Below are 20,553 nucleotides of genomic sequence, written 5' to 3' on the forward strand. Positions count from 1 at the left end.
TAATTGAAGGCTTTGCTTGTGGGTAATGACAAATTAGTTTATGAAGCCAACCCTCCTTCCCTCCTGTTAATACTATGTCTGGTCTTGTTCCAAAGGACGGTTAAATGAGGAATTGACAGTGTTAGTTTGTGCTGTACCGAATTAGATAAATCTGTTGGCGGCACTTTTAGCAATGCCCTAAGAAACATGGAGTAATGCGAAAATACATGTGAAGTCTCTGTTCCAAAAATATCAAGATGAGGCATAACATGAAGGTTTATGGTTGACGAGTAATATGCATTAATATATAGAACAAGGGATTTGTGAAGTTGAGAGGTTTTATATAATCTTATATTCTGATTTGGCACCATCATGTTTCAAATAATAAAGCAATCCAAGTTTATTTTTCTGTGGAATTAACAGCAAAAATGACTATTTTGCAATGCCATTATTGTTAACAGAACTGTTCATGCCGTGATATATTTTGGACATGCCGCCCACCTCTAGTTCAACATGACGAAATAATCAGAAGGTGATTTATACTGGAAACAGGACCTTACCGGTTTGCAGGATGTTGAGGTGAACCGCTGCCCTGGCAGTGCCAACAGGACTGACCGCCTGGCATTCGTACTGGGCCTGGTCATGAAGGGCCACGCGGCTGATGCGCAAGCTGCCCGTTGAGAGAACAACGTGTCGTCTGTCATTGGGCAGGGGGCTGCCTATGGTAGGAGAACAGAGTTTTAGTGATTTTGTCCTGGCAGAAAACAAACTTTATAAATAGTTGATGCACTGACAGACAATTCAATATTCCTTAAATGTGTCCTTGTGGCCTTTAAAGGAATGTTCCAATCAAATTAAACTCTATTGAGACTATCTGAGGCATGCTGGCGATTCTCTCAGTTTGAGAAAACAAACAAAAATCATGTTTACAGCACATCCAATCAGAATTTCATTATCAGACCATTGTGCAAAGGAAGTGAGCTTATTGAATGTGCACCTGTAGTGAACTTCAAATCTAAAAAGCATAAAAAAAAATAAAATAAAAAAAAACCTGTAGTTGCATATATAATAAATACCTAAAAAATAAAAAATACCTAATAAATGCATTTTTGTAAGAAAAAGACCTATAGTAAAACTTTATAAACTATAATCACTGGAAAAGTTTCACCAAATATAGATTCCTTGTGTGATAGGTGCAGAGTTGAGATCATACACACATGTTTTGGTCATGTTCTAAGCTTCTTAACTTCTGACAATTCATCTTTAATTTTCCTTTAGGAGCCCTACATTTATCTATTAATCCTCCCCCAATTCTTGCAATACTCGGTTTAACTACAGAGCTTGGTTTAGATAAAAATGCAAAAAATATGATTTATTTCTCAACTTTAATAGCTAGATGTCTTATACTGCGTAAGTGGAAGGACATATTTTCTCCTATTTCAGTCAATGGTTTAAGGATCAAGATTTGGTACTCCAGTAAAGGCTGTAGTCAAAAGTTTTTCACTATTTGGCAGCCAGTGCTGACATACAGAGAGCAAATTGATCCAAATTTAATATTTACAGTTTGATTTTACTGTTGTTGTTTATTTTTTTTCCATTCTTTCCCTCATCTTTTTATTATTTTTATGTATGTGCATATGTGTACCTGAATGAATATATGGGTGTATAATGTGTGATAATGGTGCAGTGAGGATGGGGAGCTCTATTGGAGCAAGAAAAGTTTTGTTTTTCATCATGATTTTTGAAATTGCTATACAAAAAAAAATCTATTAAAAATACTTTTTTAAACCAAACAAAAACAACTGTAAATCACTGACTTTCTGCTACAACTGTACGCGAGTCGAGTTCTGGTGGAAGAGTGACCTCTGACCCAACGCATGATGTAGGTGTAGCATAAGCTCAGATGAGACTTGCACAGAAGCACAGAGGAACAAGAAGTTTTAAAGAAAAATGATGTAGGAGTTCGATATAAGAGAAGAGCTACGCCTACGTCATACGTCGGGTCAGAGGTCACCCTTGCACCGGAACTTGACTCTTGACTCTTGAATGCGTGCATGGCCATTGATTATAGTCAGTGATTACAGTTTATAATGGGATAATATAGATATTTTTCTTACAAAAACTTATCACTTCACTTCAGAAGGCAATACTCCCTGGACCCGTATGGATTAATTTTATAAAGTTTGGTAGAGCCAGGATATTTGAAAGAAGAAAGTTATATACACCTCGGATGGCTTGAGGGTAAATTAATAATGTTAAAAATAATAATGTTAAATTAAAAGTTTAATGTTAAAATACATTTTAAATTATGTTTTAATAATCTTTTGTTGTGCTTTAAAGATTAAATAAGTATATTGATGTGTTGACTAACAGTATCTGATTATAATTATAATATAAGTGTAGTGTGTTATTTGATATTACATTTGAAGATAATATATTTTAAATGTACTAAATTGCAACTTCATCATTACAAATGTGTAAGTGACATTTCAATTATATTAAAGTATATTTTAGTTTAATAATTAACCTTGTCGGTACATTCAGCTTCATCTTGGCCAGTCCTTCGGGAATTTGCAGCTGACTCTTACTGCATGTAGATAGTGGTTAAACATGAGATATCATTCATTTGGGGTATATCAAACGGGCAATCTTTGGTCTTATTAATCTGTTATTTGTTCCAGAGCAAAACAATTTGGGTTAAGGGGGAAATTAAGTTTGATAACTTTATATTAGGCTATACAGTGCATCCGGAAAGTTTTCACAGCGTTTCACTTTTTCCACATTTTGTTATGTTACAGCCTTATTCCAAAATGGAATATATTCATTATTCTTTTCCTCAATTCTACAAACAAAACCCCATAATGACAACATTACAAATAAAAAAAAGGCAAAAAAATCACATGTACATAAGTATTCACAGCCTTTGCTAAATACCTTGCTGAAGCACCTTTGGCACCAATCACAGCCTCAAGTCTTTTTGAGTTTGATGCTACAAGCTTGGCACTAGGGTTGGGTATCGTTTGGGTTTTTTTCGATTCCGGTGCCAAACCGATACTTTTAAAACGGTTCCGGTGCCTAAACGGTGCCTGAACCGATACTTTTTTTTTTTTTTAAGGCCACCAAACGAGGTGGATGACATTAAATGGCTTTTTATTTATTTATTATTTAAATTGAACCATTTATTAAAAGTTTAATGTATACTTAAATGTATGAATATAAATAAATACAAAACACAATTTACTTATTTACAAATTATAATTGACATATTTACAAATTCACAGTAAAACCTAAGCCACCTAACCCAACTACAACAAGCCTAATATAACTCTAAACAGTTACAGTAATAACAGCAGTAGTCTGTATTCTTGCTCTGCTACAAACCAGCTTCGAGCTTCAGCTTTATTTTGAAATATGATCATATTCTCTGGCTAAATATTTTTGAACGCATCGCCTTAATGTTTCCATGGCGACGCGTCATTTCTCTGATGACACACAGCAGACGCAATAGCGCTGACAGCTCAGCTGTATCGGGTTTATTTCGTTTTTTCTTTTTATTCAAAATATTCACAAACTTCTTAACTGTGTCACGAACTATCTGATGTTCAAATGTGTGAGTGAATGTGTGTTGGTTGATCTATAAAGCGCAATGGGCGGTGCCATGTTAGTTTGCGCCTCAGAATCGGATCTGTCGGATTTAACGTTACAACACTTGAGTTCATTCTCGTCTCACGAAATACATGAAAGTAAGTGACCAGTGAACTGGAAGAAGAACAGAGTAAACGATATAGTTACTATATAATGTGCATGTATCTGATGTGAATAAAACATGTAACGTTAGTCAAATTATAACCGTCTGAAAGGATTGTCATTGCCGCTTTCATAGACATCAGTGTGTGTTTTTTGCTAGTAGCCTAAGTTACTTATGAGCATTTAAATGTCTGAAACCTGAAATAAACATGATGTCGTTGAAAACACTGAATAGTTGTCATGAGTTGTGATGTGACCAGCGCTGAGCGTCTGTCTCTGGCTCAGCCAAAGCGCGAAAGCACGTTTGAATTTTGGCACCGAAATGAGGAACCGAAATCTGCGTTCTGATTCGGTCCGGTACATACCGGTTATATAAGTACCGGTGCCATATTGGAACCGGATTTCGGTACCCAACCCTACTTGGCATACATATTTTTGGGCAGTTTCTCCCATTCTTCTATGCAGGACCTCTCAAGCTCCATCAGGTTGGATGGGGAGCGTCGATGCACAGCCATTTTCAGATTTCAAGAGATGTTCAATCGGGTTCAAGTCTGGGGTCTGGCTGGGCCACTCAAGGACATTCACGGAGTTATCTTGGCTGTGTGCTTAGGGTCGTTGTCCTGTTGGAAGATAAACCTCCCAGTCTGAGGTCCAGAGTGCTCTGGAGCAGGTTTTCATCAAGGATGTCTCTGTACATCTCTGCATTCATCTTTCCCTCGATCCTGACTAGTCCCCCAGTTCCTGCCGCTGAAAAACATCCCCACATCATGATGCTGCCACCACCGCTTCACTGTAGGGATGGGATTGGCCAGGTGATGAGCAGTGCCTGGTTTCCGCCAGACATGACGCTTGCCATTCAGACCAGAGAGTTCAATCTTTGTTTCATCAGACCAGAGAATTTAGTTTCTCATGGTCTGAGAGTCTGGAGTTTGGCAAACTCCAGACGGGCTGTCATGTGCATCTGGCCACTCTACCACACAGGCCTGATTGGTGGAGAGCTGCAGAGATGGTTTTTCTTCTGGAAGGTTCTCCTCTCTCCACAGAGAAATGCCGGAGCTCTGTCAGAGTGACCATCGGGTTCTTGGTCACCTCTCTGCCTAAGGCCTTTCTCCCCCGATCGCTCACCCCGAGCTCTGTCAGAGTGACTTGTGGGACCTCATATAGACAGGTGTGTGCCTTTCCATATCATGTCCGATCAACTGAATTTACCACAGGTGGACTCAAATCAAGGTGTCAAGGATGATCATTGGAAACAGGAGCACCTGAGCTCAATTTTGAGTGCCATGGCAAAGGCTGTGAATACTTATGTATATGTGATTTTTTAGCTTTTCATTTTTTAAAGGGGTGGTAAAACACATTCTTTTGAAGACTTGGCTGTGTTTGTGGGGTGCACTGTAACATGTGTTCATGCTTCGTTTAAAAAAAAATTGCCTTATTTTTCATATATTTGACCTTTATTCTACACTGCTCTGTCCCTCCTTGTAAAACGGTCTGATGCTTTCCGGGTTGTATGAAGCCAGTCCCTCAAAAATACGCGATGGGCTCAGATTGGTTAGCTGGCCCAGTGTGTTGTGATTCGCTAAACGCCTAGTGCACGTATGTCGGAAACGTCACGCCCCTTACCTTTATCGGAGGCTGTGCTTTGGTCAGTGTTAGAAACAACGGCGTCAATAAAACCATACCAATCTGAGCCCGAATCAGACCCAGAACATTTGAGTGAAGATGATCGAGCAGAACCTGTTCAGTCCTCAAGAGTAAAGACTGCGGATCTATAATGATCGCTACTGAATGGCACTTTAACTTTTGTATTTTTAGAACGATTATAGCCAAATATCTGTCACAAGAACTAACCCAAAACAAACACTAAGCACTGGCTTTAACTAGTAAGTTAGCCAAATCACACACAGAACCATGTTTAGCATGCCTGTAGATAAACAATACATAAAAGCTCTAATCAAAGAATCATTTACACTAATGCCAGGTTCGCTGTTGAGATTTTAACGTTAGTGTTTGTAACGATAGGTGTTCGTCGGATAACGTTAAGTATGAATGAGCATTTAACAGACTGGTTTGCAGAACAGCGTTGTCATCTGTTTACTTCCTTGCTACAACCTATTACAGGAAAACACATCGATGAAAAATAAATCAGACTTACAGGTTGTGGCCCGTGAACAGCTTCTGTTTGTAAATCCAGCTTTCAGGACAAGCCGTTGTGCATATCCTGTATTGAACTCGCGAAGTTTGTGGAAGTTTGTGTTGTCCTCCGTGAAATGTGCAGCGTGCGCGTCATGCATCCACGCACCGGCAGTGTTTTTTTCACGCAGCTGACGTTGTGCAAATCTGGCATTGAAATCGCGAAGACGGTGGATGTTCTCCTCCGTGGATGTGCTGAAGGGAGCCCTGCGCGTGCCTGATTCCCCGCTGACTCAAACACACGTGCATATAACATGTTTTATTTTAAACGCTCTGCAACGCACCCCCGTCCCTATGAAGGCTGAACAGAGCAAGTACCCCAGACCTGCAATCCGGATGAAAATAACAGCGTTTCCTTGGCATCGCGGCAACAACACTCCAGCCTACTATACCACAACAGCGCCGCGATACAAAATGGCCTCACCCCCCCTTATTTAATATTCCCCGGAGGAGGGGTTTATGTAAATATTGGGCCTGGTGATGTCAGCAAAACCCGGGTGAATGTGTAGTAGTCCCTAGCGGCCGTTTGCTGTAGTCCTTAGAAACTGATTTCTTTAAAAGCAAATATCTCCCTTTGCTTTAAACTTTGAACGTTGTAACTTTGCAGATGTTGTTTTTTGCTCAAGCAGCAACATTACACGTTAGCTAAAGTTAGAATAGTGAAATCGTGGTTTACCACCCCTTTAATAAATTTGCAAAGATTTCAAACAAACTTCTTTCACATTGTCATTATGGGGTATTGTTTGTAGAATTGAGGGGGAAAAAATATGAATTTAATCCATTTTGGAATAAGGCTGTATCATAACAAAATGTGGAAAAAGTGAAGCCCTGTGAATACTTTCCGGATGCACTGTATAACTTAAATCCTGTACTAGAGCGCTTCTTTTGTACGTTTGACTGAATTGTTTGCATGTGTTTATTTCCTATTGTCTTTTATAATGGTTATTGTTGTTAATTTAAATATTGTTGTTCAATAAATATTATTTTATATTAAAAGTATGCCGTTTTTGGTGTTGTGAAAGGGTCCGTTAGTGATCGTGAAATGAGTGACTGTTTGTAAACAAGGAACTTTTAAAAGGACAAAGATATCGCTTTCCTCAGCGGACATTCAAACTGATTTTTTAAAATGGATATAATATTATGGACATTGACCTGAAGAATGGATGCTATATCAGATGGAGGTAATACACTCGTTTGGTCGATCTGTCTCTCATAACTCTACATAATACAATAAGCTTTAATGAAGCGACTCAGCATTCCTTTGTTACTAGTTCTAACGTGACATTTTATAATTAGTACGGAGACTTGGGCTCAACTGTCAACTTGAGATTTGAATCCATGGCGGAAGGAAGTAATTCTGCACAAAAGAGGGTTTTTAAAGACACTCCTTTGTTGTTTCTTAATTATTTACACACCTATGTCGTATAAAAGCAATATCACACTCGTAGCCGTGTGATATGGCTGTATATCAGCACGCTGTGATTACCTACAGCCAAATTTCAGCCATGCTGATATAGAGCGACAATCGCACTGCTACTCGTGTGACATTGCTCATATATAGCCTGTTAAACAGAAGAAAATTTTAAAACATAAAAATACTGCCAGACTTGAGGCAGACTATTGAAAAAGTGAACTCCACTATAACAATTCAAAGAAACTGCATTATATGATCTCACCGCCGCGTGTCCATGCTATGACAGGCTGAGGGTAGCCGCTGGCTTCGCAGGGAAAGTCGACTGTATGACCCTCCAGCACAGACTGGTCCTGAGGGGTCACTGTGAACTGAGGACGAGCTGAGGAGTGAAAGAGAGGAGAAAGAGAAAATATGACCATTATGTCTGCTTAACTGAATACATGGTGTATACTAATTGTATTATTACCAAATAAAAATATAAACATTACTAAATAAAAAACAAAATAGTATTTAAACTATTGTAATATTTCACTGTTAAATAAAAATGCAAATATTTAAGAAAAATACTGTAAAATTATAATACTAACATCTTAATCGTCTTAATTTCTTCATTTTCAAAAGTCAAACTTGTCTTTTATTGATAAGCACTTCTCATTACAAGTATGTGAGGAGGGTTGACGCATGTTACGTTCCCAAATGCCCGTTAACGGGGGTCATATGATGGTTCTAAAAAGAACATTATTTTGTGTATTTGGTTTAATGAAATGTGTTTAGGTGGTTTTAGGTTAAAATAATCATTATTTTACACATACTGTACATTATTGGTGCTCCTCTATGCCCTTCCTTTCTGAAACGGGTCGATTTTTACAAAGCTCATCTTTCTGAATACCGCGGTGTGCTCTGATTGGCCAGGGATCCAGTGCATTGTGATTGGCCCGAACCCCGTAAGCGTCTGACGGAAAAGTCACGCTTCTTTCCATATTTTGAACATCAGCTCCCAAAGCAAAGCAATATTGACAGATGATTATGTCGGTCCTACCTTACCAGCACACAGTGGAATATTTGGGTTGTACTGTTCTGGAACAGTGTTGTAACTAAAGCGTAGCCACTGTTTTCTAATTGTCCCCTCTTTTGGAAGGCCAAAGTAGTTTGGCTTTCGCAATGAAACAGCGTCTCCACAACATGGCGGCAACAATACTACAGTGAGAATAAAAGTCAACGCCTTCTTTCTTTGCGTATACGTTTGGACGCTGTTATGAAACTCTGCCCCCACATACTGACGTGTTTGAACAAAGCGTTTTAGGAAGGTGTGTCTGAGCCCTAACTTTTACAAAGAATATCTCTTTGGGATTGAGACTTTGAGCTTTGTAACTCTGTAGATCTTATACATGCACAAACAGCTACATAACACACTAATGAAAAGGAAAACAAGAAATTGCAACATATGGCCCCTTTAAAAGCAACTCAAACTCAGAGCAATTGAAGACTCTGAGGCGCTGATTTGGGTTAACAGAATCCTGGTCCGCTTAGCGTTCACATTGGCATTTTAACACAGAACCTAAAGATACCGAACCTAAAGGTATGGTGATATGTTTATAACCTGATTGGTCGGCTTTTATTACGTATATTTCCAGAACGAACATCCACAACAATAGAGCTGCAACTAACAATTATTTTTTCTGACGACTAATCTAACGATTATTTTTTCTGTCGACTAATCTAACAATTATTTTTTCCTGACGACTAATCTAACGATTATTTTTTCTGTCGACTAATCTAACGATTATTTTTTTCTGTCGGCTAATCTAACGATTATTTTTCCCTGCCGGCTAATCTAACGATTATATTTTCCTGACGACTGATCTAACGATTATTTTTCTGTCGACTAATCTGACGATTATTTTTCTGTCGACTAATCTAACAATTATTTTTCTGTCGACTAATCTAACGATTATTTTTCTGTCGACTAATCTAACAATTATTTTTCTGTCGACTAATCTTACGATAATTTTTTCCTGTCGGCTAATCTAACGATTATTTTTTTACTGATTATTGTATTTCAAAGAGGGTAGTGAATTTGTATATTGTTTTAACATGAAATCAATGAATGATGACAATATTAATTGTATTTTAGGAAGGGTAGTGTACTTAAGCCATTTTATAATGAAATATATGAACACAAGAAGCATTTTAAACATTATGTATAACTAATGATACTATATATCATAAAATGTATATAGAGTAGGCCTAATTAGGAAATGTTGTTTACTATAATAGTTGAGTATGATTTACTTAATGATTTGTGTCAATAGTAAAAAAAAAATGCACTTGTATTTATCTGCAAAAGGTTAACATACAGGAGCTTTCAGCAGTGTTAATGTATAACTAGTCGTCTATTTTGAAGATATACATGTGCATAAACAACGACTAAAGCTGCCAGAAGTTTTTGCCCAAACTTCAAAGACACATTTAAATGATTAAAACTAGAGGCATAGCTTAACTTTAATGTTACTTTAATCATGTAAACTACCTATATACAGCGTGTTATATATGCATATGTGTTTGGGACAGAGGGGAACCCGGTCGCATTTGCAGCTTTATATGCAGCCCATAATAAATAAAAGCACGAGACGTACTCGGGTCGGAGAAGAACACCGGAAAATGTGACCGAATGGACAATATTCGTCTGTAAACACGCCACGGTTCAGTTGCGCGTCGTTGCAGCCCTACACAACAATCCTGTGTGCTGGGCTAAATGCGCTCGTTGTATATGGTATATTGACCAGCTGAGAACTCGTGAAGAGCTTATAAAATGTATAAAGGAGTCAAAACAGCGGCAGGAATCCCTCCATCACACACACAAACCAAAATCTGCTGCGAGGAGACACCTGTACCGAACTGTGATGGGCAACATCGCGACCATGACTAGAAAAAACAGGTGTGCTTGAGCATTCTGTCCTTTTTAGGGTCACATCTAGCGACATCATGTCCTGTTTTTGGTTCGTTTACATGTCTTTGGCCCGTGTTGCGTTCATATTTCAGTCGAATCACACCAGAGTTGGTTTGGAAGTGGACCGAGACCATCTTTTCAGCGTCTCTGTCCACTTGTTTGGTGCGCACCAGGGTTTAGATGGCAGCGTTCACACTTTCGCACAAGCAACTTTATTTATATAGCACATTTTTAAACAACAGCCGTTGCCCCAAAGTGCTGTACAAAGATAAAATGAAAACTTTAAAAAAACATTTTTTAAATGTTGCACTTATTCAAATGAACCGCACTAACAGAGCAATCACACTAGGGTTTGTTTTAATCTAACCAAACATGCCTTAAGACGACTGTTAATTGAATTTTAGTATGAATACATGCGTAAATAAAATATCAATCCAAGAATCTAGAGTATCATTGCAAAGCAATGAGAAACCGAATCATGATAATTAACGGACGGATTGAAAAGCCCATCTCTTACCCTGTACTATAATATATGCAGTGGCATGGATGGTGTCCACGTTGTTGCTGGCGAAGCAGGTGTACTGTCCCCCATCAGCCTGATTGACATTCTGGATGTAGAGACCTGCTGAAGGAGTGATGTTGATGCGGGGGTCCACTGGGAGGGCCGTGTGGTCTCCTTTGGTCCAGGTCACGCGGGGCTGCGGCTGACCCGTCGCACTGCACTCCAGGGTCACGCTCTCCCCGACCAGAACCTCCGTGTTCTGCGGCTGGATCACAAAACTGGGTCGAGCTGGAGAGAGAAAGGCAAGGACCAAAAATGGATTGCTGTGAGCAAAAAGTCTGCCATTAAATAATCTTTAACAGATTGGCATGCATGCTACCTTAGTATTAGCCTCGAATAATAACAAAATAAAGCTTTAAAGATAAATATAAATCATATAAGTGTTTAATGTGTCCATCTGTAGAAAAAAAAGTAAACAAAACAGACTATTGGAGTAAGTTTTACTCCAATAAATAGTTTCATAATAAATCCTACAACATTTTTTTTTAATTCAGTGTGTAACTTGTTTCTTTGTAATCATTTGTGAAATTTACAAGCAATTTCTGAGAGAAAATTGATTTTAAGTAAATTCTACACCAATTATTTTGTATTTTTCAGTGTATATGAGATATTTAATTTGACAGGATTGACCCTCTGGTACTGTTCGTGTGTCGGTCAAACATGACCGAAATCTTCGACTTTATTTTGTTTTTGAGATCACACAGCAAGTGCCAAAACCTTTACCAATTTTCATACCATTCAAAAAAAAAGAAACTTTTTGGGGTCAAAAATGACCAAACAGCACCAGAGGCTTAAAGGAACACTCCACTTTTTTTTTAAAATAGGCTCATTTTACAAGTCCCCTAGAGTTAAATATTTGAGTTTTACCGTTTTTGAATCCATTCAGCCGATTTTTGTATCTGGCGGTAGCACTTTTAGCATAGCTTAGCATACATCATTGATTCTGATCAGTCCATTAGCATCTCATTCAAAAAATGACCAAAGACACTTTCAATATTTTTCCTATTTAAAACTTGACCCTTCTACAGTTACATCGTGTGCTAAGACCAACTGAAAATGAAAAGTTGCGATTTTCTACACCTATATGGCTAGGAACTACTTTCTCATTCCTGCGTAATAGTCGCGGATCTTCGCGGCCGTAACATGGCTGCAGTGGCGCAATGATATTACGGTGCCTGAAAGTAGCCCAGCTAGGTAACTTTCAATGTGACCGGCACTAAGTTCGTGTAGTTGCAGAGAAAGTTTCAGGCTTGCAGCCGACAAATTGTGTTGTGGATTTACCTGTGTGATTAGCCATGGTTCTGTGTGTTGTAAAGGGCTGTGATAGTAAGTCGAAGGTGTATAATGCCACCATGTTTCACAGAATCATTGCGCCGCTGCAGCCATGGTACGGCCACGAAGATCTATAACGCAGGAATGAGAAAGTAGTTCCTAGCCATATAGGTGTAGAAAATCGCAACTTTTCATTTTCAGTTGGTCTTAGCACACAATGTAACTGTAGAAGAGTCAAGTTTTAAATAGGAAAAATATTGAAAGTGTCTTTGGTCATTTTTTGAATGAGATGCTAATGGACTGACCAGAATCAATGATGTATGCTAAGCTATGCTAAAAGTGCTACCGCCAGATACAAAAATCGGCTGAATGGATTCAAAAACGGTAAAACTCAACTATTTAACTCTAGGGGACTTGTAAAATGAGCCTATTTTCAAAAAAAGTGGAGTGTTCCTTTAATCCGATACAGGATTATAGATTGTGCCTAAACGAACTAGGCTCAAGCTAGTTTGGGAGGTTCTAGTATTTCTAGTTGAATTCTCATCACCTACAGGACCCCATCACACTCACAAGGTGATCTGAAGTATCGTAAGGTGACCTCTGAGGTCTTCACCTCTCCAGCCACATTTTTGGCCATGCACTGATACACGCCCTGGTCCGTCTCCCGCGTGTCCTGGATCATCAAGGTTCCATCTTCCAGTAGATTGAGACGCGTGTCGTCCCTCATGTTCAGGGCATTGCTGATAAAAAAGACTTTCCTGTTTACGCACATACCCTTCACATATTGAGGATAAAACAACCAGAACATTTTATTTCGATCATCACTTACACTTCTGTCAGTTCAAACCTTCCGTGGAACACAAAGAAGATTGTCAAACTACAAAATTAGAAAAAAGGCACCATAAAAGTAGTCCATGTATTTCATGCAACTTCTGATATCGCGTGATAGGCTCTGTTTACACATTGTATTAAGATAATCCGGTCACAAGTGGGTGACGCTAAATAAACGGGGGCCTAAAATGTTTAGAGCTTGCCCACTTTTGACCACTTCCACAAGCATTCGAAAACACATTTAACCATAGTGTAGACACTCATGTGGTCGAAGGCAAACAGTTCAAGCTATTTTAAGGCATGAAGAAATTATTTTCACATTTAAAACTTCAAATATGTCATTTTGATTATTAAAGTTGAGTTTTATGGGATACAATTGCAGTGGCCATTATTCGCCCTAGCTTTCAAAATTCAAACACGCTGCATGAAGACGGAACCAAAGATGTTTGACTTGTGTCAAACCTGGTATGACTTGGTATGACTGGTATGACTTTATGTGCCGTATTTGAATTTTAACATAAGCAGTGAGTGAGATTTCATAACTATGCCACAGGGAAAGGGAAGATTATCAGTGAATAATAACTTAATAAATGTGATGGCTTCAGAATATTTGATCTAGTTCAGTCATGAAACTCTAGACGGAGCAGGCTGATAGATGTTTTACATGCAATCTGCTAGGGCTGCGCGATTTGGCAAAAATATCAAAAACTTGCTTTGGTCAAGCTGTTTTTTCATTCAGAGCATCACATCACTGGAATTCTGTACCACAAACAATTAGAAAATGCACATTGTTTAACACATTTAAGTATAATTTTAAGAAATGGCTTCTTCATAATCAACCATGTGAACACTAATGTTGCGTCCCCTATTACTACTATTAATTTTATTATTGATATTATTTAACCCATAACAATATCTTTTTTCTCTCTCTCTCTCTCTCTCTCTCTCTCTCTCTCTCTCTCTCTCTCTCTCTCTCTCTCTCTCTCTCTCTCTCTCTCTCTCTCTCTCTCTCTCTCTCTCTCTCTCTCTCTCTCTCTCTCTCTCTCTCTCTCTCTCTCTCTCTCTCTCTCTCTCTCTCTCTCTCTCTCTCTCTCTCTCTCTCCTCTCTCTCTCTCTCTCTCTCCTTATATAGATGTGTGTATGTATATATATATATATATATGTGTGTGTGTGTATATTTATGTATGTATGTATGTATATATGTATAAATTGCCTTATTTTATTTTTATTTAATTTTTTTATTTTTAATTGTATTTTTGTATTTAATTGTATTCTTCCAGTGTTGTTTACAAGTTTTGGTTTTACTACTGTTGTTATTTTTGTTGTTGTTTTTTCTCTCTAGTTTTAGGCCTAATAACATCTGGCAAAGGGACTACCAATGAAAACTAGCCTTTGGGCTAATTTAGGTACATTTACATTCATGAATGTTGATTAATGTACACTGTCCCTTTTTAAAAAAAAAAAATAATAAATTGCGATTTAAAATGTGATTATTATTTATTATTTTATATATTAATATTTTTTTTACAAATGAAAAGTGTGTATATATATATATATATATATACACACACACACACACACACACACACACACACACACACACACACACACACAACATTTTGTGCTTATATATTATGAGTTGACTTATTATTATTTCTAATAATATATACAATATTTAACAAAATAAGAAATATTACTATTACAAAAACATTTTCATTACTAATTTTTTTTTTTGAGTATTTAAGAATAAATATAACAATATAATAATAATATTTACAGATAATGTTTACAAACATGCAGGCAGCATATGACTAAAAATCACTAGAAATGTCTAAGATTTATTATAAAATATTTTAAATGATTATTATTATAAAAATCTGTGATATCAATTTCTTAATTTTTGTCCGGAGGTATGCAAAATCAAGAACGAGTCTATGTCTTTAATATGAAATATGAGCCTCGTATGCATCTACTGTGAGGGAAAACACTCCTGTACACTGGAGAAAAACATATGGATTGTCATATACGTTTATTTAGAGAAGTATTATTTTTCCTATTTTTTACCCAAAATAGGATGGAGTGGGCACTGCTGGGCACTAAACACACTCATTCATACTGGAGGCCAGAGGGCGCCCTCAAGCAGAAACGCCACATTTGCCTCGGAGAGAAGTAATATAATGATGTTTGCAGGAAATCCCTAATGTGATGCTAGCGCTGTGTAGCTGAATAAAAAGAAGATAGAAACTTTGATTAAACATCAAGACTGCAACAATATATGGTGTATTTGAGTTCTTCAAGCCTTCTAGGGTATCTTCATAATAATAAAGTATATTATAATGCAGTGCTGATTGACATAGACAATAATTCATTGTCTGCCTCATTCTGTGATAAGAAGCCACATCAGCTCACAAACACTCGACTGACAATATGAAGTGAGTTAAAACATGTTATTAAATGTTGTCTTTTTTATGTTTTTTCAAACGCACGTTAGAAGCGACTCAAACTCGCAGTGCTTTCAGATGGAGCAGCGTTTACTCCTGATCACAGAGTCGCTCTTCACTAACACGCTGGGCATATATTTATTTCATTAAAATCGCAGCCTTTACGCTTTCATAATCGGGCATAAGCCCAATAGCGATTGCGGTTCGATTTAGATTAATCGTGCAGCCCTACAATCTGCTAATAATCACATAATTTGCATGGCACAAGCTGATTGGCCTCTGCTGATTCTGCAGCCAGACATTTAAATAGTCTGGTTAGGTGTTCGCTGAAAGCTGGTCCTACAGTTCCTCTGAAACCCTCCACCTCCCCCAGCTCCACCTGTCCAAATTTGCTACGGGATTTATGTATGCATATGCATGCAGCAGCGACATATCTTACATATATTAACATGCTCACAGCAGTGTGTCTGTGTATCTATTGGCAGTTGCAAGTCCATACTATCTAGTTCTCCAAGACCAAGTACAATAACCTTGTCATATCCATTAACAAGCTAAAACTATTCAGTCATCATGATTGGAATACTATGTTATATGGACTACTTTTATGGTGCTTTTTGTCATTTTCAGACAGCCTCATTGTGGAAAAAAGCACTCTAGACATACTGTAATACTTCTTTTATGTTCTATTAAGAAAGAAGGACATTTCTGCTTTGAGCAACATGAAAAGAAATCAATGAAAACAGAATTGTATTTTTGGGGTGAACTGTTTCTTTAAGAAGGGTGGGGACTTACTTGTTTCTGAGCCAGATGATCTGAGGTTTGGGGTTGCCCTCTGCCCTGCATGTGAAGTACACAGTGTTCCCAGAGGTTACGTCCACATCCTGTGGCTCCGATGTGATCCGAGGAACTTCTGCTCCACAGAAGAGACACGTTCAGATGAAAACAAACATTAGTGTACCAGAAAAGACGAGGTGCGAGGATAAGAAGTAAAACGAGTTTAATTTGGTCTGTGAAATCTATTGGAATTACAGCACTGAAGGTTTATTTGTAGTGGCAATGTGTTTGACATTTCCCTCTTGCCTCACTTCCTCTCATCTGGCTTGGCTGCCCGTGTTGGTTGACGGCCAGGCACGAGGTGATTGTGTCTATGGTCACAACGGCCACGTGCCAAACCTCAAACATTCCCACCAACACCAATGTGCACATGGCAAAATATATTCCTGAACAGTCTGACAGAACTATTAAACTGTTTCTACTGGCGAAACCAAATGTCTGGTTGCACACTGTGTCAAAGTACTCGCACATTATTCTGGCAGGGCCAAAAATGGCACAGATTTCTGCAGGGATGATGTGTTTTTACAGGCCAAAACCTGGATACAAGTTCCAGATCCATCATCCTGAAGTCAATGGGTTTTTGGTTAAATACCTGAAATAAGGTATGTGTTCAATACATTTATTAAGTTTTATTCTAGGAGATAAAATACACCAGTAATACTCCTTGTGAATTTTTATTTTTTAAGATTTTACTTATCTTGAAAGAGGTGTTTGCTAAATGGGACTACAGAGGTTTTGGGGACATTTTACATTATCACACTGAACAGGTAAACTCACTAGTCGCTACATTGTTACAATCGCATTTACAAACCCAATTTTTTCTGGTTATTACCGTTCACATTTTTTAAATATTTTTATTTCGTAAGCACATTAAATTGAACAAAAGTGTCACACTGTAAATATTTTTAAAAAAAAGTAAGTTACCTGGTTGCCTTAATTTTTTAGTTCATTGAAATTACAAATTTGAGTCAATACAATGAACATTTGAGAATCGACATCAACCTTTATTCAAATATTATTAAAAGATTTTGTAAGCATATTGCGTAATTGTGCTGAAACATGCCAAATTGTGCTATTTTCATGATTTATCACAACATTTTTTTTTATTTATGTGGTTCAGATACAATAATATTTTGAGTTTCTACTTATTAATCCAATTTCCTTCATTGTATTAACTAAAATTTTCAATTTCAATGAACTCTAAATATTAAGGCAACCAGGTTACTAACTTTTTTAAGTTAAACCAATAATATTTTTTTACAGTGAGACATATATAATGTTACAAAAGATACAGTTCTTTTGAACTTTTCTATTCATAAAGAAAACACTGAAAATTATGTATCACGGTTTCACACGGTTTTCAACATAATAATCAGAAATGTTTTAAGTATCAAAACAGCATATTAGAATGATTAAGGAGTAATGATGCAGAACATTTATTTAAATTTAAAGTTATTTTTAATTTGTAAATAATATTTCATAATATTACATTTTTGCTAATCAAATACATGCAGCCATGGTGAGAAAAAGAGACTTCTAAACCCTAAACTTTTGAGTCGTAGTCTACAGTTTATACTGATTAAAGTAGGCTTATAATTACATAATTACAATAATTATTAAATACAGCTTGAAGCATGAATAAAAATGATCTTGATTTTAACGGTAAAAGACTGTAAAAATGCTACAGTAAAAAACGTATTTAACTTAAGTTTCTGTACTATATACAGTGAATAACCGTAAAATTTACAGTTTATAAGTCATAAGTCATAAAAAGTCATTGACAAGTCATTGTCACAGGCTCCAAAAGGGAGCAGAATCTCACTGAGCCCCATGTTAAAATGCCCAACTTTACAGCAGAAGAACACATGTTTACAGTCTGGTACAAATTGTGGTTTTGGTCTATACAGCTAATTTTGCCCTTCATGACGACTGTGAGGGGGGTGAATTTTTTTTATAACTCATTCATTTACATTAAATAAAGCCTTAAACCACACCATAGAAAAGAAAAACTGAAAAACATTGTTTCTTAAAAGTTATGTCGAATTTTATTCAGGGTTTTTCCTACATTGAAAATTTATTGGCGGCCGCCAAAACGAATTTTTGTCCCGCCAAAGCTTTATTTGATGAGTTATTGTGATTTATGAATGAAGTAGAATAGATGCTGCGCTTGTAACCGAGTGTCAGAGAGAACGATCAGAGAGATCCTCCCCCGCTCGCACTCTCTCTGTCTTCAAAATAAGCTTTCTTAGCTTTATAATATTTCACATATTACGTTAATCAAAATAAAAAGGTCGGAAGACCGAATCCATGTTGTCCATGGACTAAAAATGAACTCCCAAAACGTACTGCCAGATTCTGGAAGATGAATTCTTCAAACAGTGGTACTAGAGGATGTGGTGCTGGTCCTTCAAGAGTCACTCTCAACCTATCTGTCCATAAAGCCTATAAAAAAACCTTCTTCATGTATTTTACAACACTTCAGCTTGTGACTCTTATCTAGTGGGGGTCATTTTTTAGGATTCTTTACCTAACTGAAGTCTCTGAGATCCTGACACCTTGCACTTCTGGAGACTCCAGGTAGGTTGCAGCTTTGGAAAATGGTGGCGCTGGAGACTAAAGGGTTCCTGATGGTTTCACCCTTAATTCTTCACCTTAATTCTTCATTCTTTTGCAGTTAACAGGTGTCTTTTCTTCACCACCTGTTTTTGTCAGATCCTGCTGACCCAACGAGCATTTCACTGTCCAATGGTCACGCCTTAACTGCAATGTCTAGTATTGCATTAGTATTGCATCCTTCTCATGGGCATTTAATACTTTTTGACTTTTCAGTCTGAGTTAAATCTCTTTTTTGGCTCAATTTATCTGTAAAAGAAAACATGCCTAATAATTCTGCACACCTGAATATAAGGTGATTTTCATTTCCAGCCTTCATGAACAATTATATATCACTTATACATTATTAAATACTAAATCAATAGTAGTTATTAGGATTACTGTGGTTTGGAATTGGTCAAATGTGCCTGGAAAAAAAATATGATCAGAAAATCAACGTGCCTAATAATTCTGCACTCCCTGTAGTAAATATACTACAGTAAATTGTAGTATATTATAGTATATTATACTACACTTTGTTAATTTACTATAGTATATTTACTATAGTACGGTTCAAAAACAGTATAGTATTTACTAGAGTAATTTTACTATAATATACTATAGTATTTCTTCATGTGGGATCAAAATAAGATAAGCAAAAGTTACAACCTTTCTTTGAATTTATTTAAAATGTATTGTCAGTATTGTGCTTGCAGATCACGTGGGTAGGGTACTTTTTTACTGTGCGTGTGTGTGTGTGTGTGTGTGTGTATGGATGACCATGTCTGTCAGCCACCACCGAAGACCATTTTTGACCCAGGAAAAACCCTGTTATTACTATGCTGCTTATTTCAGGTTTTAGTGTGTATATGTGTGTATGATTGGTATTGTTTCTATTTGTATTTATTTATGATGAGTAGTAGAGTTATTTATTTTTGAGTGGTTTTTAACCGGACCTCATTACCAAATTTCGTTCCAGCTCGTCCCTACTTTACGCTTCAAAACTGCTCTTCAGAATCCTATGGGTGACAACACGGACAATACGTCCATATCTTTTTACAGTCTATGCACTTCACATTTGATGTATTTTCATTGAAATAACTATGTTTCGTCTTAGTTTTTTTTCTAATCAGTTATGTACATTAGGGTTTTATGTTATATCTAATGTTGTTAACTTAATGTTTAATGCATTTTTAAAACGTCAATTTACCATGATGGTATTTAGTGTTTGTGTGAATGACACCGTGCACCTTCTATAATATGAGTATTGTCCTCCTAAAAGCTTTGACTCATCACATGATTCTCATCACCACTGTAATTGGTGGCTGTCAGTATATATCAAAGGTACATAACAGATATTAGTATTTCAATAGGTTGGTAATTTAACAGTATTTCAGTTAGTGAGGTTTTTTTTACAGTGTACTTTTTGCATTCTAATAAATAAAATGTTGTTTGTAAATGTCTCCTTGTATCCCTTTATTAAGAAAAACAAGATTTGCTCAAAAATCATGTGGTTTTGAGCAAATGATGACATTTTGGGGCTAAAGTATCCCTCAAATTTAATTTTGTGTCTAACTCCTTTGCTGCTTCATCTCAAAGCAATTGTTATAGACATTGGATTCATGATGCCTTGCATTGCGCAGTGTAGCAGTGCGACGTGTCTTCAGAGAAACTGCAGCTGTCTGGCTGGCTGGTGCTGTGTTTTGACAGGTGCCTCAGGCATATGTGTGCTGTGTTT

The 20,553-nt window shown here is 37.1% G+C and overlaps 1 protein-coding gene across 1 annotated transcript in view; it reads right to left on the reverse strand.

Annotated features, from left to right (window-relative positions):
* Positions 1-20,553, reverse strand: part of pxdn (peroxidasin) — a 129,328-nt gene that overhangs the window by 45,256 nt on the left and 63,519 nt on the right. The window contains exons 8-12 of the mRNA XM_079833719.1: positions 16,182-16,299; positions 12,688-12,857; positions 10,801-11,073; positions 7,596-7,712; positions 540-698 (exon numbers count right to left, since the gene is read on the reverse strand). Coding sequence (XP_079689845.1) covers positions 540-698; positions 7,596-7,712; positions 10,801-11,073; positions 12,688-12,857; positions 16,182-16,299 — 837 coding nt within the window. The remainder of the gene's footprint in view (positions 1-539; positions 699-7,595; positions 7,713-10,800; positions 11,074-12,687; positions 12,858-16,181; positions 16,300-20,553) is intronic.

The sequence above is a fragment of the Gobio gobio genome (assembly GCF_949357685.1).
Source record: "Gobio gobio genome assembly, chromosome: 13".
NCBI lineage: Eukaryota > Metazoa > Chordata > Actinopteri > Cypriniformes > Gobionidae > Gobio > Gobio gobio.